The sequence below is a fragment of the Liolophura sinensis genome, chromosome 9, assembly GCF_032854445.1.
Source record: "Liolophura sinensis isolate JHLJ2023 chromosome 9, CUHK_Ljap_v2, whole genome shotgun sequence".
Classification (NCBI taxonomy): Eukaryota; Metazoa; Mollusca; class Polyplacophora; order Chitonida; family Chitonidae; genus Liolophura; species Liolophura sinensis.
Window position 1 is genome coordinate 15,319,957 of NC_088303.1, and position 23,249 is coordinate 15,343,205.

The 23,249-nt window shown below is 37.5% G+C and overlaps 1 protein-coding gene across 2 annotated transcripts in view; it reads left to right on the plus strand.

Moving 5' to 3' along the window:
• Positions 1 to 4,932: 4,932 nt before the first annotated feature.
• Positions 4,933 to 23,249, plus strand: part of LOC135474818 (sodium-coupled monocarboxylate transporter 1-like) — a 34,941-nt gene continuing 16,624 nt past the window's right edge. Inside the window, exons 1-7 of one of the 2 annotated variants that reach the window (XM_064754419.1) lie at positions 4,933 to 5,051; positions 15,830 to 16,188; positions 16,655 to 16,723; positions 20,735 to 20,786; positions 21,331 to 21,398; positions 22,241 to 22,321; positions 22,659 to 22,732. In XM_064754419.1, coding sequence (XP_064610489.1) covers positions 15,835 to 16,188; positions 16,655 to 16,723; positions 20,735 to 20,786; positions 21,331 to 21,398; positions 22,241 to 22,321; positions 22,659 to 22,732 — 698 coding nt within the window. In that variant the 5' untranslated portion in view covers positions 4,933 to 5,051; positions 15,830 to 15,834. Of the gene's footprint in view, positions 5,052 to 9,001; positions 9,405 to 15,829; positions 16,189 to 16,654; positions 16,724 to 20,734; positions 20,787 to 21,330; positions 21,399 to 22,240; positions 22,322 to 22,658; positions 22,733 to 23,249 lie in introns of those variants that run through there. The other variant, XM_064754418.1, reaches the window with a different exon arrangement.

Here is a 23,249-nt window from a genome sequence, read left to right on the forward strand (position 1 = left end):
ACACGTTATCGCACACTACGTTGTTTAAGGCAGTTCCTCTGGCTGAATATATACCTATCAACATGCATTACACACATGAAAGGATCGCCCTACGTCTATGTCGACTTCAAGTCTACTTCAAGTGTTAACCTGTCGGACCTGAAACCAGCAAACAACAACTGAAGGACCTGAAGCCACCAAACAACAACTGAAGGACCTGAAGCCACCAAACAACAACTGAAGGACCTGAAGCCAGCAAACAACAACTGAAGGACCTGAAGCCAGCACACAACAGTTGAAGGACCTGAAACCGGCAAACAACAACTGAAGGACCTGAAGCCAGCACACAACAGTTGAAGGACCTGAAGCCGGCAAACAACAACTGAAGGACCTGAAGCCATCAAACAACAACTGAAGGACCTGAAGCCACCAAACAACAGCTGAAGGTTCTTAAGCCAACAAACAAAAGCGTAAGGCCCAGGAGCCAACTAACATAAAGAAATCTGCTGCAGATCAACGCGGAACAAAGCCAAGTACACTTGCTTATTCTTGAGAAATATTACTCTATATTTATTTACTACACTTCCTTTAAATCACAATTAAACGTGGCGAAACGAAAGGCCAATGATATCTATGAAATGAACCCTTCCCCCGAAACGATCGATTTGCTCAAACAGCTGATACGAACTTGGCAAACTTTTTAGCCTTTGTTCATAGCCTGGTAAATATGACGGCTACTAAATTCCATAAGACTAAAGTGACACGGGACTTTTAAAAGATAGTTGAGGATGTCCACGGCGTAACCGAATTACCAGGTGGTGACCTAAACCTCTGGTGTAGATCTGAAGCGCACATTCAGAAGCTTCTGCGAGTTGACCTACTGAACTCATACCGAGCCACAAATACAGTGCACAGAACAATGCAAAGGCGTGATATATGGCATTGACAGCTGTGTATGGATACCACATCAACACCCAGCGTCCTGCTCGTGTTTATTAAAATTGCAATTATACAAAACCTGCCTGTGCAAACTGCAAACACAGTCATTCAGTAGGCTGTAAAGGGAACGAAGCATACAAAAGACCCAAAACAACTGAATTTATAAAAGCAGATATAGGGGTGAGTAACGCGGAAACTGTCGAACAAGACAACCAGACACAAAAACTCACTAAACAAAGTGTGTCGTCAAATCGTAACACTACGATTACAAAGGCATCGCAAAAGGCCGAACACGAAAATTCCGCACCACAAACAGAAGAAGAAGAAACTGTAATAATGCTTTTTAATACCATAATGCCGGCCGCCATCGTATAAGTGAAATATTCTTGAGTACGGCGTTAAACACCAATCAAATAAATAAATAGTTAGAGCAGCACAGCTCAGTTTCGCTAAATGACAGCGAGGGCACAAGAATAGACTTTGGCACAAGTAACACCATGGTCATAGATCTCACTATATCACTATACCCCTGATCTCGCCCCTGAACCAGACTGGCATGTTATACCAGACACACCATGGTCATAGATCTCACTATATCACTATACTCCTGATCTCGCCCCTGAACCAGACTGGCATGTTATACCAGACACATCATGGTCATAGATCTCACTATATCACTATACTCCTGATCTCGCCCCTGAACCAGACTGGCATGTTATACCAGACACACCATAGTCATAGATCTCACTATATCACTATACTCCTGATCTCGCCCCTGAACCAGACTGGCATGTTATACCAGACACACCATGGTCATAGATCTCACTATATCACTATACTCCTGATCTCGCCCCTGAACCAGACTGGCATGTTATACCAGACACACCATAGTCATAGATCTCACTATATCACTATACTCCTGATCTCGCCCCTGAACCAGACTGGCATGTTATACCAGACACATCATGGTCATAGATCTCACTATATCACTATACTCCTGATCTCGCCCCTGAACCAGACTGGCATGTTATACCAGACACACTTTGGCAGTGACCACTTCGCCATCCTAAACTGAACTTTGTAGGTCACCTCAAATGGAAGTAAACTCTAACAACCCTGAACAAACCTAACTGGGGAATTTTTAAAAAAATTACCAAAATATATCTGTTGACGACGACTGCTTAGATATAGACTTATTCAAACAAAATTTAACTGATGCTCTACTCAGCAGTGCAGGAAAACACTCTATTTCGTCACATTATAAAAGATCTACATGTATAAATCCGGTTCCAGGACGGAACAGCGAATACGCGAAAACTGTAAGAAAAGCAAAGTGTCAATACGGAAATTTAAAAGAATCAGATTTCTAACTCACCACGCAAAAACACCATTATTAAAAGTTGCAGCTTTTAAGTCAGTCACTCTTGCAAAAGCCAAATACTGGGATGACTATTGTGACATGATATATACAACAACAACAAAGAAAAAAACAAATCAAAGCAAAACCAAACATTTGTAAGGCAAAGCAATCAACCAAATCCCAGTTCTGTATCGCGAACACAAAACCAATCGGGCGGGGGATGGAGAGCTGAATGCTTCGCCACATCCTTCGCTGATAAAAGCAGGTACCGAAATTTTAATCCCTCTTTAAACCAAATCAAGGATAACACAGTTTTACAAAAGGACTCCGACGCCCACGCGGAGCCTTATCTTAACAAAGACATGAATATCAGAGAGCCCTTCACTGCAAAAAGGAAACCTCGCCAAGTGAAGACAAAGTAGGCCACAAAATTCTTAAACCTTTACCATTAAAACCACGAAACATAATACCGGTACTGAAACTGATAAATACAAGTCGGATAGAAAGACAGCTCCCACAAACTTGGAAATCGTTCGTTGTCACACCCATTTCCAAAACCCGGAAAAAATTCATCAGACAACTCCTACCGCCCAGTGTAACTCACCTCATGTTTCTGTAAACTACTGGAAACCATGGTTGAAAACAGGCTAGAATTTCCCATAAACAAGAATATTTTGAGCGTACAAAGTAGATTGAGAAAAGATTTTCGCGTATAACACTACTATCACTATAATGACGTCCCACTATTTCGGACATTGAAAATTAAGCCCATCAATTTAACCATTAGGCCCTATATGGCTATACTTTTTAACTGTCTTGTTAACACGCCCATGATTTCCTAAAATGGGCTGAAGCTGAAGCCATTCGTGCAGACTGCGTGGAAGCCGTGGCAGATGTGTAGTACATCATGTGTATTCACCAGAACGGAATACTCGGATTTTAATTAGCTTCCATATACGCTTATATACATATAGTTTCTGCTGTTTCCTCAACATATCAAATTGCTGTCACTACAAGTGGGACACAGAAAGGTGGAGTTATGTGTTATACACACGTGAGTTTGTTGCCCATAGGCTACTGTACATAGACCGATAGGACAACACACCATTTTGAGTAATTCTAAAGCGGGTGAGTGCTGGGTGTTTATCGTCGTACTTAACAATTTTTCACTCATGTGACGACGAAGGAGTCCTTAGAATGCACGTAATATGTCGCCTTGTTGCAGAACTTATTTCCACTGCTTTTTTATCTAGTGCTGATTCACTGAGACGACTTACCGAAGGCAAGTAGGACGTCCTGTTCAATCTATTTTACTGATGTGACCCAACCCAGGATTGACCTTGGATCTACCGCCTCTCGAAGCAGACGCTCTGCTCCAACAGTGCTATCTAGACCAGCGCCGTCTATTAAATTGCAATTAGTATCACTGTATTTTTTTAAACTAATTCTGCGCAAGGAGGCGTGCAAATTGCTACTAGTGGTAAACTGACTAGAGGCTGCATGTCACAGGTTACGTGTGAAAATTTGCCAGCTATCACACTTTGTCTGCTCTGGTTTTGCTCTCTGTGCTACACGCCTTTAATTATATCACATATTTTTGGACTAGAGAATAAAACTCTTGCGGTATTTCAATAAAATTATTATACACAGAGGTGATAACATACGTCGGTGTTTCATGCATCGATTTTATTCTTAAAGGAAAAGAAAGCTTAAAAAAAAATTATGAAAAATTCAAATGAAAGGCTGTGATTTTTTGACATGCCTGGTCTCCATTATCACTTTTTCCCGATTCTTCTTAGGGAACAGAATTATTGATATTACATTCTGTTTAGTGGGTATGTTGCTGGATATCTCTCAGTTGGTATGATTGAAGTCCGACACATTTAAAGAGGCCATATATACTGGGGATTGTTTAACAAAAAATACATATTTTCTAATCAAATCAAGTTTTCTGTATATAAGAATAACTCAACTTATTGCCTTTCAGTAAATATCAGACTTGTAGCCTACACTTGTACTATTTATTAGAGTTAGAAATGCTTTCGAAGTTTGAGAAAGTTATAATGCGACAGCTTTATATGTACATTTATGTTGTAGGAACTGTATATTACCGATTTTGAACGGTAAATCGGCGAGCCTGTTTTTATTTTTATTTTTTTATTTTTATAAATAAATTCGATTAGACATATAGTCTATCATGTAGGTATACAATTACAAGTACATATAGGCCAATAGACAGATCATTTAGGCGAGGGCGTAGCCGGTACATGTAGTGTACTGCGGCATTAGCCTTGTCAGGCGTCAGTGTGGTAGACTATACATGTAAGACACCGAGGCCTACACGAGCCCAAAGTTGTTGCACGTGTGATTACAGGGCTAGGCCCTAGTTTGCCATGTTAATATGTTTGTAAACCGGCTTGCAGGACTTCAACAGATTAGTTAGGCTATAATCATATCCCAGTTAACTAAGATAGGTTTGTTATCACTGTTGCCTGAGAGATTTAAATAAAAGCCAAAGGTGCAGCCTTTATATCCTGTTTATACCAGCTCAAGTTGCATCAGGCCCAGAGATTCTCACGCTTTCATTGTGATGCAAACATACATAGGCCTATATGACGGCGATGCCAGCCCGCAAGCTTCATGAACTTGACATACTAGTGATAACATCCCATTTGTCCACTCGGTGTCCAATTCCCGTCACCGAGCACGTGCTGAGCCAAGCGGCGTGGATCACCCTACTATGTTAATGACAAATGTTGCCTGCTGTAACTGGGTAGGTGCAACATCTTATCCTTGGGAAATTAACATTTTTATCCTTGATGTACTAAAGTATGATAGGGGCATTATCGCATTTGTCAACCAAGGGCATTTGAATAATGGGTAGGCTTATACTTTGCAGGTTGTTGTTGTACGCCATGTGTGGATGTGTCTATCATATCGAAGTTTTGGGATGTTTCATGATGCAATATGATGTTTTTTTTACTGTTATTGCTAAATAGGGCTTAGTCAGTGAAGGAGTAAATAGCTGTGTAGACATTTTGTACATCTTCTCAGTAACTAAGACTCCCTACACCCCGCATCCCCCGGCCGTGTGATGGTTTGCATGAATATATGCCACTGGACGCTAAGCTCAGTGCGTGTGTATAGAGCATACGTACATCCCCTGACGTCACCATTCAGTACACTTGCTAAATCAAGCAAATTAGACACATTAGTTCTCATAATTTCATATATAACATAGTGTATTTTAAAATTTTGATACCTTTCCTTGCATAGGCCTACTGTAGGCCTAATACAGTTGTGAAATTTAAAAAAAAAAAAAAAAGTTCTCTTCGGTAGTCTAGCCATTTATAATACACAGCCCAGTTAGTACTATTTGATTAAAGTCAAATATCATATATTTTCTCTCACTTCTCATTATATACATGTATACTACATCATCACCATTCTGAGAAAACTCTATTGATGTAATTGGTTGAAATGTCACACATAGGAGACAGAATGGGACATGATTACAATAGATATGATTTTGTAACCGGGCTATGACTTTAAATGTTTTCCAAAACAGATAACCAGATAACCATTTTCCTTATATATACTATATAAATAGATATGATTACGTGTCCTGGCTGCAACTCCAAGAGTTTTCCAGGCAGAGTTTTAATTTTTGGTGGATACATAGGTACAGATGATGATATGTCATGACTCGCATTTAACTATTTTCACGGTTGTCATGGTAACCAGATAGCCATTTTCCTTATAAATACTTTATAAATAACAATAATTTGTGTCCAGGCCACTACTCCAACTGTTTTCTGCATAAAGTTTTCATTTGTTATGGACACATTTTTCCACATGCCCGGTTGTCATGGTAACCACATACCTATCATCAACACCTGTGAAGATTACCCTCAGGGGTTATACCCACCTCATTTTTGCTGGTATTGTTTAATACATTTCAAGCAAATGCATTTGTTTGGGTGTATTTTCTGTTCATCGTAACTCTTATTTTAAATTCAGCTTGTAACTTCATTTTTTCTTTATTCGATGACCTGTCTGCAAATATCTGTCTTTGGGCACAATCTCACACTCCTTTTAAGTACTGATAACTCCACCAATCTTTTTTTAACTATTAGCCCTTTAGTATTAGTTTTAGTTACTGATTTAAAAATCTGGTAGAAAATGCAAGTAGGTTGACTGCCCATATACTATGTGAGTGAGTTTTGACAGATGTTGCACATGTCCCCTCTGCACCAATACCCCCCGACCATGACTGTGTTGGAGTATGTAGAAACATGATGGCTGTTTTCCCACATGATCATGCTTGTCCATTATAGGTCATTTTCTTGTGATAGGGCACTATAGCCACTCATCCCCAGAGGCTTCACAAATAAATAGTGACACTGTTTACATGTACAAGAAACTTGAAGCAAAATTTTAAATGTTAAAGTGATGTATTGTACATATATTTGTGGTACAGTACAGCCAGATCCTAGTTGAACATCCTACCCCCATTGTGGCCGGGTTGTTCTCGTAGGGTCTGGCCATCATATGAGGACCCTGATCCGCTCCAGACTGCCATCCTGATGCTGTCGTCTGCCCATGGTAGGCCCATAATCACCATCGTGGGTGTACGTGTATCATGCTGTGATTGGGAACATAGACAAATGATGCTCTCCTGTCATTATTAGCTGCTTTAGATAGCCTGCAAACATCAAAATGGTTACATTGTTGTAGAGTTTTCACCCTCACATTGTACTAATACAGGATAAATTAGCAGAGACCAAAACTGAATGCCTTTTTTTAGTGACATTCTACAGGCATACACATTGAGTACTGCTTCACGTTTGATTACCACTGAAAAATGCTGATTTGGTTGTAGAATTTTACAGTAAATGTACAAATTTGTTTACATGATAAGTACATTTATATGTACTTGATTTATTGTGGTAAACTCATATGATGATCACATGCCCACGATGGTACTTGCACCACGATACGCGCATCCTGACTGAATCCAGTGTGGATGATATACGGATAATTGAATGCCATCTGACCATGGTCGGCCCACCATACGCAGACCGTGCTTCCAAGATGAGCGGGAAATATTCGGGTAGATTATGGCTGTACTATTATTTGTGTACAGATTGAAGTTATGTGGCATAGATACTAGTGTGCCACTGTCCTGCACGTGGCTGTCATGTTGTTATAATACACATAAACAGTATATGTTCCTGCTGTCTTTATGACACTCTGCCATTGTATTCTGATACTCATACAGTACCAGAGTATCAGAACTTACTGTAATCTTACTCCTCAGCTTTGATGTAAATCGTGATCATGAATACATTATGACAGTGTTGAGGAACATTCCTATGGTTTACCTGTCTATAGGCACAATGTTGAGTAGTGTATGTTGACCCAGAGGCTCTTGACCCAGAGGCAACTGTCAAAAAATTTCCTATAGGTAGTCATAGATACCTGAAGAAATTTAATCTGCCTGGAGGTTCATTGTGGTTAAATCCAAGCCTTGTATACCTAGACTTTGCGAACATCTCTTCAAGCAGAAGGAAATTAAAGAAAACAGGTATGTGAACAATTATGTAAATGACAATAGTGACATTTCAGTTTCAAAATGATGTCAGTTTGCTTGATATTGCAAATTTGAAGGCTGCATGTCTTGTTCAGCTTGTTCAGCTTGTTCATGTTAACAGAGGTCAATGATATCCACAATATATATTCATGAGATGGTCCTTTAAAGACAAAGAACACACTCGCATGAAGTGCGTCAGATAAAAAACGATTAAACATTGTCAGGTAAAGTAGTTCATTTATATGCATGTGTTTTTTAATTTTTATCTGATAAACACTTTATTTCAGTGTGGGGTTTTTTTTGCCTTTAATTTAGTTTTTAAATACAAAAAGAAATGTGGTAGTTTCAAGGTATTGATACTAGCTTGAAAAGGTTATATTGCTCCATTCCTGAGGGCCTTCTGAATCAATTCAACTTGCAGAGATAGGCTAGTGATTTCTCTAAATCAATCTATAAACAATGAATTTTTTGCATGTGCAATACAAACTAAAAAACCAACATCACCAAGATTTGATCGTCTGAGTGCCAACATAAAACAAGGTGCACGTATACAGTGACAGCTGGAAGTGTAAGGCAGTGTTGTAGTGCCTCCCATCTATACATTTTTCTTTTTCTTAAATATACACATACGCTGAATATATTATTATATTTAGTAGTCCGATTCCGCTAACTCTCTGTTGTGTAAGTTACGAATTTGCAACAATTGTCGACGCACTCGCCGGACATTGATTTTGGGAGGAACAACGTGGTTTTGCCATCTCTGTTTCTTTACTGGAAATATTGCTGTTGCAGGTATGTTTATCATTGTACTATGTGCCAAATATGAGATTTAATGGTTCCCGAATGAACTGTAACGTGATTTTCGTTGTTTCATTGAGTAAACTGTAGTATTTTGACATAACAGAAGTTTCCGGCGATTAGCGATCGTTACCATGGTAGTGCCATTGTAAAAACTTTATGTTGTCTAGATTTGATAAACTTTCGCTTTTTGTTTGCTTATTATATTGAGAGTTGCTTTAAATAATGTTTCTTGATACTGGTAATTAACCACTGTGACATTGAGAGAACTAAATGGATAAGATTTATGTAGCTTTGGACTGTACACAAAATACCAATTCACAGAGTATGAAAGCCCGTTATGTTCTTATTGTGTCACTACTTTAATTAAAATGTAAGTTTGAACTGTAATAAATATTTTCGGCACTCGCCGGACGTTGATTTCGGAAGGAACAACGTGGCTTTGCCATCTCTGTTTCTTTACTGGAAATATTGCTGTTGCAGGTATTTCCAGAGGGAGTCCTTATATGATGTCCTGTACATCCAGTGGCTTGTGTATGAGCTGCCTCATTCCCTCATGTATATAGCCAGTGTTACAGAAGAATATGCACGTGTAAAAGTTTATTTAACACTGCATTTGGTGTGGCAGAATTCTTCTACAAGAGATTCTGTTCGTGTGAAAACAAAGTTGCCTCTCGCAGAGTATTGTCAAAGAGTGTCTGGAGGGTTCACAAAGGGTCCACAGAGAACATTAAGGTCAGTGGCACGTAAAAGTGGGAGGCCTGGTGGAGGCCTTATATGTATGCATGTATATGATGTATATGCACTAATAGATGTGTGCATATTCAAAACACTAATCACTGTGATTACATGAGCAATTACATGTGGAATTACTTCACATAGCTCTGACATGTACCTATACAATGAAGACCATGCTAATAAATAATTTTCTGCTCTTTCTGTTCTATTTTTCTGTAACTTTTAAACAACAAGTTAAACAAAACTAACTGGGGTGCAATCATAAGTCAGACCTGATGTCAGTATAGCTATTGATACTTTCTGCGATAAGTTTATAATGGATGCTTCCCAGTCAGTAGTTACCTTCACTTATACCAAAACCTGCATTATTAAAGTAAAGAAAAAGCTAAAATATTAAGTTAGATTCATCCTACAGACAACTGAAAACTATGAGTGAAAATACTTAATTTATTTTTTTAGACTTTTTTAAGAATGTTGCAAGGCATTCAGATATTTCAATACTATGCTGGGCTTTATGAGCCATACTGATGGTATCTAGGAACTCTGACATCACATCATCTTTTTTTCTAATGTTCTAATGGGAACATTATTTCAGTAATCTTTCACTCATGGGTGAAAAGAGTTATTCCAACATTCGGTGTCATGACAGAGTTGAAAAAACTTCCTGTGACGTTAGAGTTCCTATCCTCTGACAGTATGATATGGTCTACCTTAGAATTTAAATGATTGAGCGCCTCTAACTCTTTTCACAAAAATTTTAAAAAATTATGTAAAGTTGTAAGTGGTCTATTTAGTGATGCCAACTTTGATTTTTGAGGTCTTTTGCTTTAAACCTTGCGTTACAACCTGTATGCTTATATCTATCCACAAAAAGAACATGCTTTATTGACTACAACTGGTCAGTAAAGACCAAGAAACGAGGAAACAATACATGGCTTACCATAACAGACTCAACTCGCGTCAGAAAACCTATTTTGAAAACAGACTCAGTTAGTACAATGCAGACATATTGAAAACTTGAAAAGGGCTTAATGAACTTATGAACAGGAACAAAAAACAAGGGCTACCTTCTAGCTGTAGTTCCAACGTTGATGATGTAATTACTGATGATAAAAGTGCAATAAATTTAATGATTATTTTAGTACTGTTGCATCCCAACTAGAGACAAGATTACCGCATGTTAATTGAACTGTTGCAGACTCTATCAGCACTCTCTATGGAACCAACTTCATATTTCCTGTTGTTACTAGAAATGTTGTTGAGATGACCAGTTCTAATGGAAGACCCCCTGCGCTGCTGGATTAGATGACATCTGGACCTCTGTACTAAAACTAGTTTCTCCTATCATATCTTTTCCATTAACACACATAGTTCATCTTTCGTTTACCTTGATCTGAAACCATCCCTGACGGCTTTAAAGCCGCTAAAGGTTCTCCAATTTACAAAACTGGCATAACAGACATTTTTTCAAAACTATCAACCAGTATCCCTCTCACCATATTTTAGTGAAAATAATTGAATAAATTGCTACTAACTCAAATGACGACTACCTGGAAACAAATAATATTATAAATTCAAATCAGTATGGTTTTAGATCTAATCACCCTTCAGTATATGCTGATTGTTCACTTTACCAAAAAGTAGTGACTGCAAAGGAAAATAAAATGTACAGTGTGGTAACGTTTGCTGACTTGTCAAATGTGGACACCCTAAACCACCATATATTGCTACAAAAACTGAGCCTGTTATGGCATTCGTTGTTTGTCTGACAATTGGCTATCTCACTTTTAACCGAACACAGTGAACCTTTAATACCTGTAATGCTCATTCTAATTCCACTTAAATCTGTTAACTGTGGAGTGCCTTCGGGCTCCATTTATAGGAACCAATACTTTTTTTGCGCTATATTAATGATCTTATCGAAGTTTCTGATTTGTTACACTACATTCTTTTTTGCTGATGACACCAGCACCACCTCTTCATCCAATAACATGCGTGGCCCATTTAACACTCTAACTTCAGAGAACCAGTGAATGGTTTTGTTCCAATCACCTTTCTCTAAACACTGATAAAACTAAGTATATGTTTATGCTACCCAGCTCTAAACGCACACCTTCTACGCTACCTGTGCTCAGCATATGAGGGAAAGTGATCGAAAAGGTGTCCCAGTTTAATTTTTTAAGATTTACGTTTAACAAGAAGTTAAAGTGGTCACATTACTCATATTTGCAAGAAAATTTCAAGCAGTTTTTGGTGTTCTAAGTAATATTAAAGATGCAATCAAGAAAAAACCTTTGTTTATCCTAAACCATTCTCTGATATATATGCTTACTTGTGATATGGGAATGCACTTTGGGCAAAGACTTCATATCAGTCACACCTGAGGCCATTTCAGGCCACTGCAAACATGAGCACTTTGTCTTGTGCTGTGGTAGTGTATGCTGTTACACAACCTTTATTTCGACAATTAGAAATCTTGCCATAATTGGAACTTAATAAATTCTCGATTCTAGTTGTTATAACATAAATATATCCACCATTCAGAACTAATTCCAACTATATTTAAAAACTATCTTCTTAGACAAACAAATGTACACTGAACAGTACCAGAGGAAGGTCTCTTACTTTTAATAGACCACTCTGTAGAAGTAAATTGTCATACTACTCATTTCAAGTATGCACGCCCCAGGAATGGAATAGATTATCAACACAAATCAGGAGTCTCACTAATACATCTCTGTTTAAATTAAAAATCAACTAAAATCTAAACTCCTGCAACATATGCCCAGTACGTAGTGTTCGCAAAGTAGCATATGTGGGTCATTTGTGTGTGTGTGTTGTTTTTTTTTTTTTCATATTTCTGTAAAATACGGAGTGGCATCTGTTTTCTGAATAATACCCTATCAACCATCATCAATATTAATTTATACTTATAAGCTGGGATAGAATCCTATGTGGAGCCATACTCCTGCCAATGCTGTCTCATATTGATAATCTATTGATAATTGTATATTTGTACAAGGTATATTGGTGAATGAATAAATGAAAAAATGAAATGAAATAAATGGAATACAATTCTTCAGAGGTTTTAGTGGCGTTTCTTAATTTCAGCAGTTTTTATAATTCATTTTAACAAGCAGATCAGAATAAGCTACTTACTAACTATATCTGGAGCAAGGTAAATGATTGATTGATTGATTTTATTGGCCATGCAATAATAATACACATTGGATTTTAAGACATCAACAAAATACAGACACAGTGTGATCACAATAAAGTCTAAAAAGATATAATGTATGGTGGGAATAAAGCTCAGGTTGACCTTGTATCCCATGTATAATTGAGGCATTGAGGCTGACATTCTGGTTTGTGTCAAAATAATTTTTTTGTAACTATATATGTATTTATTTTACCTCAACTATGCCTTAATTGTGTAATGTTAGACTGAAGATTACAGCATAGAATATAGAAAAGCTTTTAATAAAGATTGAAAGTGCGATTTAGAAGAAACTGATCTTAGTGTTAATGGAGGCTTATTCCATTCCCTAGGATCCGAAGTTCTGAATAAATAACATTTGTTTTATACAATGGTTTGTGCAAGGCTACATGTCTATCTCACATGTGATACGGATTTAAAATTTCTTTTTTGATTAAACAGGGCTTTAAACTTACAGGAATAGTGTCTGTGGAATAAAAGTAAATATGAGTTTGTACAGAGTAGAAAATGGAGATAGTTCGGCAAGGGGTGAGATTTTCAGTTGGCAAAAAGGCAGTTGGGTGTGGCAAAGGCGGCCTGTAAAGTAATTGTTCTAATTGCCATTTTTTTGAACTATGTACAAGGGCTTGAGATGTGTCTGATATATGTTTCCCCATAATATATTACAGTATAGTAGATATGGATAAATAATTGAGTAATAAAGGATTAGGAGGGTCTTTTTATTTACAGAGTGTTTAATGTGTGAAATAGGCCTTTATTTCTTGACAGTTTTGGAACATACGTAGCTTATATGAACAGCGCAGATCAGTTTCTCATGAAAAATATACCTAGAAATTTGAATTTATCATCTTTTTCAATTTTGTTATCAGAGATAAACAAACAGGGAATTGCGTTTGTTTTCCTGTTATTGGGTTTTATTAACATATATTTGGTTTTTCAGGATATTCAGAGATAACCGGTTGGCCAGAAGCCGCATATGAATTTTTTCCAACTTGAGATTTATGACAGAAATCATTTGAGTTGCGTCATTGTTGGAGTAAATGCAACTTGTGTCATATGCAAATAGAGTAAAATCCAGGAGGTTTGAAGTAAGAGATAAATTGATAATGTGTGCTAGAGCTGTAGATATTACATCTGACACTAACTTCACAAGGAATGTACGTATTCCATCTAACTCAGGCGAGGAATTACCTTTCAGCTTCCTTATCACAGACTGAATAAAATTTGGAGAGACATACGAAAAGTTGAACTCTGATCCAACTGGTTGTCCAAGAAAATCTGTAAATTGTTCATTTGAGGAGTCCATGTTGCTCATTAGTCTGTTTGCTATTGTACTGAAGTACTCATTAAAGTTGTTAGCAATCACGGTCTCATCACAAGTGTCACTACCATTTATATTGAAAACTTGCCTCTTACTTGCTTTTTTATTTCGACATCTTTTTTCATGTCATGATCTTTCTTGTTGAACTGATGTTCAAAATATTGTTTCCTTGTAAGACGGAGAAGATAAATTTCTTACGATAAATTCTAAATTGCTAATGAATATTGCTAACTTAAAATGGTCTAGATTATAGTCACCCATAAAATGATACCTTTTTCCCTTTCATCTCCACATATTTTGAGAACAGACAATAAATGTTCATTAAAATATTGGGGGGGGGGTCTATATATATATTTCCAATAACTAATACCACCTGTGACACACTGAATAAATAGACATTCAAAATTACCATTTTCATCGATACTACTCAAGTCTCCCCTGAGATAGCAACCACTCATTCTGTCATTCACATATAAAACAAGGCCTCCACCCTTTCGTTTAGACTGACATAAAAATGGACATCACCAGATATCTCAAAAAGTGATAAATTCGTATCAGAGACCCAGCTTTCAGAGAACCCAAGGATGCAGACATGAATGTGGTGACAAGTATCCCTGAACTGGGTAATGGTGCTGTGGATATACGTTCTCAATGAACATCACTTCATGCAGTTAAGGCAATGAGAGTCTGAACTCATGTGTAAGGTATATGTAATAGTGCTGTGAACTCAAATATTTTTGTCTTTGGTTCAGAACCACTGTAACATAACGCATATGTATTTACAGTAGACAAATTAAGTTTTGATATTGTAGTTTTTCTTTTGGAGACCCGCGAATAAGTGTTTCATGAAAACTAAAGGTTCTCGTACTAATATATTGAACTACTGCATTTCTTGAACTTTTTCGCATGTTTGCAAGGTGTTTATTCGAGCATTTTTGAAGGTATTCTTCTGTATAGACTGATAAAGTTTTGCTTGTGGTAAGCCCAGAAATTGGTCAATCTAAGCAATGTAGTTTTGTCTCCAAAATCAGATTAAAAATGTACATAAATTGCTCTGAAAGTTGTTCGTTTATATGTGAAAAGGTTGAAGAATTAGGGTACATGCCATTGTGCTCTGCCAAGGACTGATCAACGGTGTATGAGAAGTTAAGCAAGTATTTAATACCCATATGAAAGTTAAGTAAAATTTCAGTCCTGAATATAGCCAAAACAAAATCTATGTTTCAGGTTCCTGTATATGCTATATGTGCATGTATGGGATTGATGAAAGCTGTGTTGTTTAGCAAAGGGTTTGGCTGCATACATGTATAGCCATTAAGGCATCAAACTTAAAGCTTCTTAATTTCTTAATTAAGGAAAACTTGACAGCTTTAACCCTCATTTTCACTTTAACCCTTGAGTACAGGGAGTTATCACTAAAAATAACATCTCATGTAGGTTTACTGAAATTACTTTGCCCTTCCATTTTCTCCTTGTTATAATGATCATTTGGCAGGTGTGTATGTGACAAAAAGTTAAAGAACTGTAACAGAGATTTGTGGCTTTTCTGGCATAAAATCAGGGTTGACATCAGTAGTACCATTTTATGGCCTCTGTGTGCTTGTAAAAGTGTATTTTTACTAACTAAACTTCAGGTGAAATAAAGGGCCTCCATGGTAAGGCGCTTAGCATGCTATTGCTGTACAATATGACACAGGAGTCTCTCACCAATGCATTGTGAGTCCATAATGCTGCCTGTCAGGGTAGTGAAGTGTTCCTTTGTGTAGAGCAAACCACCAACCAAATAAACAATTTATTTGAAATTTCAGTAAACAGGTATATATATATATATATATATATATATATATATATATTTATTTTTTTTTCTTTTCATTTTTATTTCAGTGAGAATGGCATCAGAGAATGGAGGACAGTTCATGTTCCAGACAGCTGATTTTGTCTTGCTTGGCATAATATCTGCCGTGTCAGTATTTATTGGGATATACCATGCCTTCACCGGAGGTCGGCAGAAGACCACGTCCGAGTACTTGCTGGGCAATGGGCACATGCAGGTCATACCCGTGGCTGTGTCACTATTGGTCAGTTTCCAGTCGGCTGTCCTGATGATTGGCTTCCCAGCAGAGATGTATGTGTATGGGACCATGCTCTGGCTGTTCGTCCTCACTGCCATATCAGCTAATATCCTCTCAGCCATTCTTCTGGTACCTCTCTTCCAGCCTCTCAAACTTGTCAGTGTCTATGAGGTATGATATGCACTAAACTTTTCATGTATATTAATAGCAGGCAAAAGGTGAACTTGCTGGTAGAGTTGGGATGTACATGTATACATTCGGTCATGTTAGGCTAAGCCTCAAAAGTTTGGATATTCTGAATAATTATAAATAAAATAATATTCAGAATGAACTGAGACTTTTTCAGCGTTAACCTAAAAAGTGTCAGGCTATCGTTATGTATTTGTAATCATATGATCTTCTGTTAATCAAATATTTCCCTCAGATCTATCATTTAGATATTATTCATTTGATTGCTATATGTATTTATGGCCAATTTACAAATACGTGAAGTTATTTTATGCAAAGTACTTTGTGTTCAAATCCTCAGATTGATATGGATTAATCTGCAGATACAAAATGGGCAACAGCTGTTCTTGGCTGTTTCAGGTTCTAACTAATGTACATTGTAATTTAGATATGGATTTATCTGTTTCAGTATCTGGAGCTGAGGTTCAAGTCTCGCTTTGTTCGCCTTTTTGGATCTGTTTTGGGAATCTGTGTAACAGTAAGTTTAAACTCGTTTGGCCGATCCAGTCAGGTTATAGGACTAGCTTGGCTAAGATTGTATAACTGGCTCAGCTAGCACAAAGCTGATGTAGTATTCAAGCTCATTTGGCTGAGTCTGGTTGTAGGACTGGCTTAGCAAAGTATGTAGGACTAGTTTGGCTAAGGTTGTAGAACTGGCTCAGCTAGCACAAAGCTGATGGAGTATTCAAGCTCATTTGGCTGAGTCTGGTTGTAGGACTGGCTTAGCAGAGTATGTAGGACTGGTTTGGCTAAGGTTGTAGAACTGGCTCAGCTAGCACAAAGCTGATGGAGTATTCAAGCTCATTTGGCTGAGTCTGGTTGTAGGACTGGCTTAGCAGAGTATGTAGGACTAGTTTGGCTAAGGTTGTAGAACTGGCTCTGCAACTCAGCTACCACAAAAGTTAGTACTCAAGCCCATTTGGCTGAGTTAGGATTAGCTTAGCTGCAATTGTAGGACTAGTCTGGCTAATGTTGTAGAACTGAGTCAGTTGAGTGGTTGTTAGGACTAGCTTAGCAGAGACTGTAGGACTACATGTAGCTTGGCTAAGGTAACCAGTGTGGAACAGGGTAATCACAAAACTAATATAGTACTCAAGCTCATTTGATTGACCGAGTTTGGTTGTAGCACTGGCTTAGCTGAGTAACATGCTGTTAGGACCAGCTTGGATAAAGCTCATTTGGCTGAGTCAGGCTGTTAGGATTAGCTTGTCTTTCTGTCTGACATTTAAAGTTCACTGAACATCTCTCATCATCTACACTACAAGGGGAGGAACCCAATCAAATGTTTGGCCATGTTTCTAAATATAGTGACTTAAAGATGGTTAAAGAGAAACCCAGGATAAAACTGAATGTTTGAGTTTAAGTGTAAATTATTATCCAGTTTAGGTGAAATGGAATATCCAGACGCAGACAGCTGAAACTTAAAGAATATTCTTCATTTCCATATTCTCTTTACTGACAGTGCAGGCCTCAGGGCAATGAACATGACAAAACACGTCAGACTTAATCGTAGCTAAAACTTAATCTTAACTTTCTAATGACTTAGTTAAGACTGTTTTATAAAAAGGGACCACAAACATGCTGAACAAAATCTTAACTTACACTTAATGTACATGTAAAAGTCTTGCTCTGTAATAACGCTCAAGCTTTAGTGTGGTTCAGCAATAATTGTGGGAATAGAAATGAAACTATATTTAAAATCTCAAAATTATTATTTTTACATGCAATATATCATTTTTTGTTTTAAACATACTATTAAGGTTTTAAGAATTTCACATGAAGATATGAAAGGTATGAGTTAAAATGACTACTGGTAGCTTTTTCTCCCACCATTGAAAATATGAATTAAACAAAAGATTCACAAAAAAATCCTACTAAAATTAAGAATCTAGAAGTCTAAATTCATGTTCATCATACTAGCAAATAAGCTATTATACATATATAATGTTGTAACAATATCACATACAGTGTTATGCAACAAAATATAATGTGTGTTCAAAACAATCAACATTTCTCCCCAGAAATATCACCTTAGTTAATTGCTACAAATTTCAAGTGGATAAAATTTTTTAAAATGCAACTCAAAATGCTTTCTGATACTTTTATGTCTGTGAATGAAAGAAATTTGTATGAAAACTAAACTTCCTATTGGTAAACCATCATGTTTTTGTTCAGCTTACTCATAGTTTTAATATAACTTGAATATAGTTTGGGTCCCCAGCATGGCTTTTACTCCCCTTTTTATTCCCCTTCCAGAAGTAAAATAGCTCTAGATATGGCTCTGCTACATGACAAAGGGTAAAATTCCTCTTGCCATAAACCTGACTGCCATCATGTTAAGGGAAAAGTGCCCCTAACCATTAACCTGACTGCCATCATATTAAGGGAAAAATTCCTCTCACCATAAACTTGACTGCTATCATGTTAAGGGGAAAATGCCTCTAGCCATAAACCTGACTGCCATCATGTTAAGGGAAAAATTCCTCTTGCCATAAACCTGACTGCCATCATGTTAAGGGTAAAATTCCTCTCGCCATAAACCTGACTGCCATCATGTTAAGGGTAAAATGTCTCTAGCCATAAACCTGACTGCTATCATGTTAAAAGTAAAATTCCTCTAGCCATAAACCTGACTGCCATCATGTTAAGGGAAAAATTCCTCTTGCCATAAACCTGACTGCCATCATGTTAAGGGAAAAATGTCTCTAGCCATAAACCTGACTGCCATCATGTTAAGGGAAAAATTCCTCTCGCCATAAACCTGACTGCCAGCATGTCAAGGGAAAAATGCCTCTAGCCATAAGCCTGACTGTCATCATGTTAAGGGTAAAATATCTCTAGCCATAAACCTGACTGTCATCTTGTTAAGGGAAAAATTCCTCTCGCCATAAACCTGACTGCCAGCATGTCAAGGGAAAAATGTCTCTAGCCATAAACCTGACTGCCATCGTGTTAAGGGAAAAATGTCTCTAGCCATAAACCTGACTGCCATCATGTCAATGGAAAAGTGCCCCTAGCCATAAACCTGACTGCCATCATCCTCTAGCTATAAACCTGACTGCCATCATGTTAAGGGAAAAATGTCTCTAGCCATAAACCTGACTGCCATCATATTGAGGGTAAAATTCCTCTTGCCATAAACCTGACTGCCATCATGTCAAGGGAAAAGTGCCCCTAGCCATAAACCTGACTGCCATCATGGTAAGGGTAAAATTCCTCTCGCCATAAACCTGACTGCCATCTTGTAAAGGGTAAAATTCCTCTAGCTATAAACCTGACTGCCAGCATGTTAAGGGTAAAATTCCTCTTACCATAAACCTGACTGCCATCATGTTAAGGGAAAAATATCTCTAGCCATAAACCTGACTGTCATCATGTTAAGGGAAAAATGTATCTAGCCATAAGCCTGACTGCCATTATGTCAAGGGAAAAGTGCCCCTAGCCATAAACCCGACTGCCATCATGGTAAGGGTAAAATTCCTCTTGCCATAAACCTGACTGCCATCTTGTAAAGGGGAAAATTCCTCTAGCCATAAACCTGATTGCCATCATGTTATGGGTAAAATGTCTCTAGCCATAAACCTGACTGCCATCATGTTAAGGGTAAAATTCCTCTTGCCATAAACCTGACTGCCATCATGTTAGGGGTAAAAGTCTCTAGCCATAAACCTGACTGCCATCATGTTAAGGGAAAAATGTCTCAAGCCATAAACCTGACTGCCATCATGTTAAGGGTAAAATTCCTCTTGCCATAAACCTGACTGCCATCATCCTCTAGCCATAAACCTGACTGCCATCATGTTAAGGGTAAAATTCCTCTTGCCATAAACCTGACTGCCATCATGTTAAGGGTAAAATTCCTCTTGCCATAAACCTGACTGCCATCATGTTAGGGGTAAAAGTCTCTAGCTATAAACCTGACTGTCATCATGTTAAGGGAAAAATGTCTCAAGCCATAAACCTGACTGCCATCATGTTAAGGGTAAAATTCCTCCAGCCATAAACCTGACTGCCATCATCCTCTAGCCATAAACCTGACTGCCATCATGTTAAGGGTAAAATTCCTCTTGCCATAAACCTGACTGCCATCATGTTAAGGGAAAAATGTCTCTAGCCATAAACCTGACTGCCATCATGTTAAGGGAAAAATGTCTCTAGACATAAACCTGACTGCCATCATATTAAGGGAAAAATTCCTCTCGCCATAAACCTGACTGCCATTATGTCAAGGGAAAAGTGCCCCTAACCATAAACCTGACTGCCATCATGTTAAGGGTAAAATTCTTGAAATACCTAATCCATCTTTTTCATTTACATACATATTCATATATGAGTACACATTTATTCTCTGAAGTTTTATATATAATTTCATGAGTATTTGGATGGAGTATAATGTATGTAACAGAGAACTGTTTCTACAAAATTTAGTAAGTGAAATGAATGAAAGTAGAAATGACTTACAGAAACTTACAGTTGTCTTGTGTTACAGACATGGTACAGTGGTGTGGTTTTGTATGGTCCAGCCATAACACTGGAGGCAGGTAGGTGACCTTGAAATTATTGTAAAAGAACTACTTTCTACTATCATGTAAAGAAAGAAAGAAAATGTGTGTCTGCGAGCACTTGTTTGTTGGTTAAATAAATATGAATTACATGTACCATTCCCAAGCTGAAAAGATTTTTTTTCAAGCCAGCCATCATATAGCACATTAGTAGCATTTGTGGCCATGTTTCATGTAGCAGTGAGCATCCACTAAGCCCTTTTGGGCTCAAATCCAAAGTATCAGTCTTCTTTACGAAAGGAAACACTTGAACCTGGATCGAGGCTGAAATGGTAGCAACCAGCCAACACGGCACAGACCCAGCAGGCGCAAGTTTATCCATCTGAAGCATATGTTTAACATTTTGTTTTGGATTGCAATTTTCAAGCTATGAAGCCCAACATTATAGTTGTTAAAAAGGCCCTGTTCCCTTTGTGGCAAAATGCCCCTTTGTGGCAAAATGGACTACAGTCAAGGTTGCGACCTTGGCACATGCACATTGGCAAGATACCATAGCTTGTCAGGTACTGTTTGTCTCTTTCAGTGACTGGCACCCCAACATGGCTCTCCATTATCATCATGGCAGCTGCTGGCATTCTCTACACCAGTATCGTATGTATGCTGATTTGTTTGTTTATCTGATTGGTGTTTAACATTTACTCAAGAAATTTTTCACTCACATAATAGGGGTAACCTTTTGGGATGGAGGAAACCAAAGTAAAGCACCAGCCTTTGCCAGGTACCTGACAAAGCTCCTCACTTGTAGTCACAGCCAGAGTAGCAAGAGCTGGATTCCGACATTTGGATTGACCTCACTGATCAAGGGACAAGTGCTAAGAGACCAGGGGTAAAGATTGATACTGAATCATTTTCTGTTTGATGTTCTTTCTTGTTTTTAATGTTTGCTTTCTGCTACCAATTATCCCAGGCACCAATCTGGTCCTCATTTGATTAAGAAAGCTCGACCATGAAAACATATTCATGAATCCTGGTCTCCTAAATTTCATTCCAAACTATATCACTGCTGGATGTTAATAATAGGAAAGATTATATGAAATTTCACATGTGAGATGTAAGATTCTTCTGATTATTTGGATTCGTAACAAGTGTCTAAGCAATATGGACACCAAAGCTTGTGTTTCCAGCATCTTCAATTCATTAGATTAGTCTTCTGTAGTATAGAAAACACAGGTGACGGTGAAGACAGTAAAGAGCATTGGACCAAATTCTGAAAGAGCTTAATATGATGAGATCGATTCATTAACAGCTATACAAAGTGTATAAAGGAGAATTAGATGTGTAAATGACTGTATCACCACTAGGAACGAGAAGTTTTGTCACACATGTGGAAAAGTTAGTGTATTAATAATACTTGAGAGAAATAACTTTTAATATTTTTCATGATACAATCTGCTTTCATTACAGGGCCTTTCATTTTGTTCTCATGTTTTCAGGGTGGTTATAAGGCTGTCATCTGGACGGATGTTTTTCAGTTCCTCGTCATGATAAGTGGGATGGTGGCAATCATTGTCAAGGTTAGAGTCCAGATGTTTGTAACATGTGGTATTATTACATGATATAAGACTAATGACATATTTTTACATCAGGGATGGAGAAATGTACATTTTAGGTTTAAAAAATTTTTAGAAATCTCAATACGATTTCCAAAATTTAAGAAAATCAAAATCTGTTGTTGCTATGATGCATTCTCAAGCAATGTTTTCCAGCGTCCTAGTAGCTTAATTATTTGACCTAACATGCTTAAATTTTTTGCCATTAACTTTTTTTAGTATGGTTCTCATATTAATTAAGCTGTATAAAAAAACAAACGAAAGTGAGTATTAACTAACTGTGTTGTGTCATGACTTACAGGGTGTGATAGATGTGGGTGGTATCAGCCGAATGTGGAACATCTGTGAGACAGGGGGTCGGATAAACTTCTTCAAGTCAGTATATGCCTACATGTATTTCTCCACTGTACAGAGCACTTTTGCCGGTGCCAAGTAGTAGGCTGGTTTATATATTACCGAGTACCTGTACAAAGGCGGATGGTTTAGTCTCATTCCAGTCTCATCAACCTGTGATTCTGACCGTCATATAAGTGAAATACTCTTCAGTCTGATCATGATCACCATTCAGATAAATAAATAAGTATGTGTAAGTAATAATGCCGGGAAGATTTATAACATTTTTATGGGTGTCTCACAAAATAAGCATGTTCATGTCAATGGTTGTAATAGTGATAAGTTCTGTGTTAAAAAAAAAATATTTATAGCTATGATCAGTGGCCAGTTTTACACAGTAAGTTTTAAGTAAAATTTTGTGGATAAGGTGGATTTTTAAGTTTACATTCAAGTCTTCAATACTTTAAATTTAAAACTTCTCATTTGAGCAGTAAAAGGTTTGTTACTTCTGTGAATTTTTTATCTTTCTTGCATATTAAACTGTTTAGTGTTGTGAAAC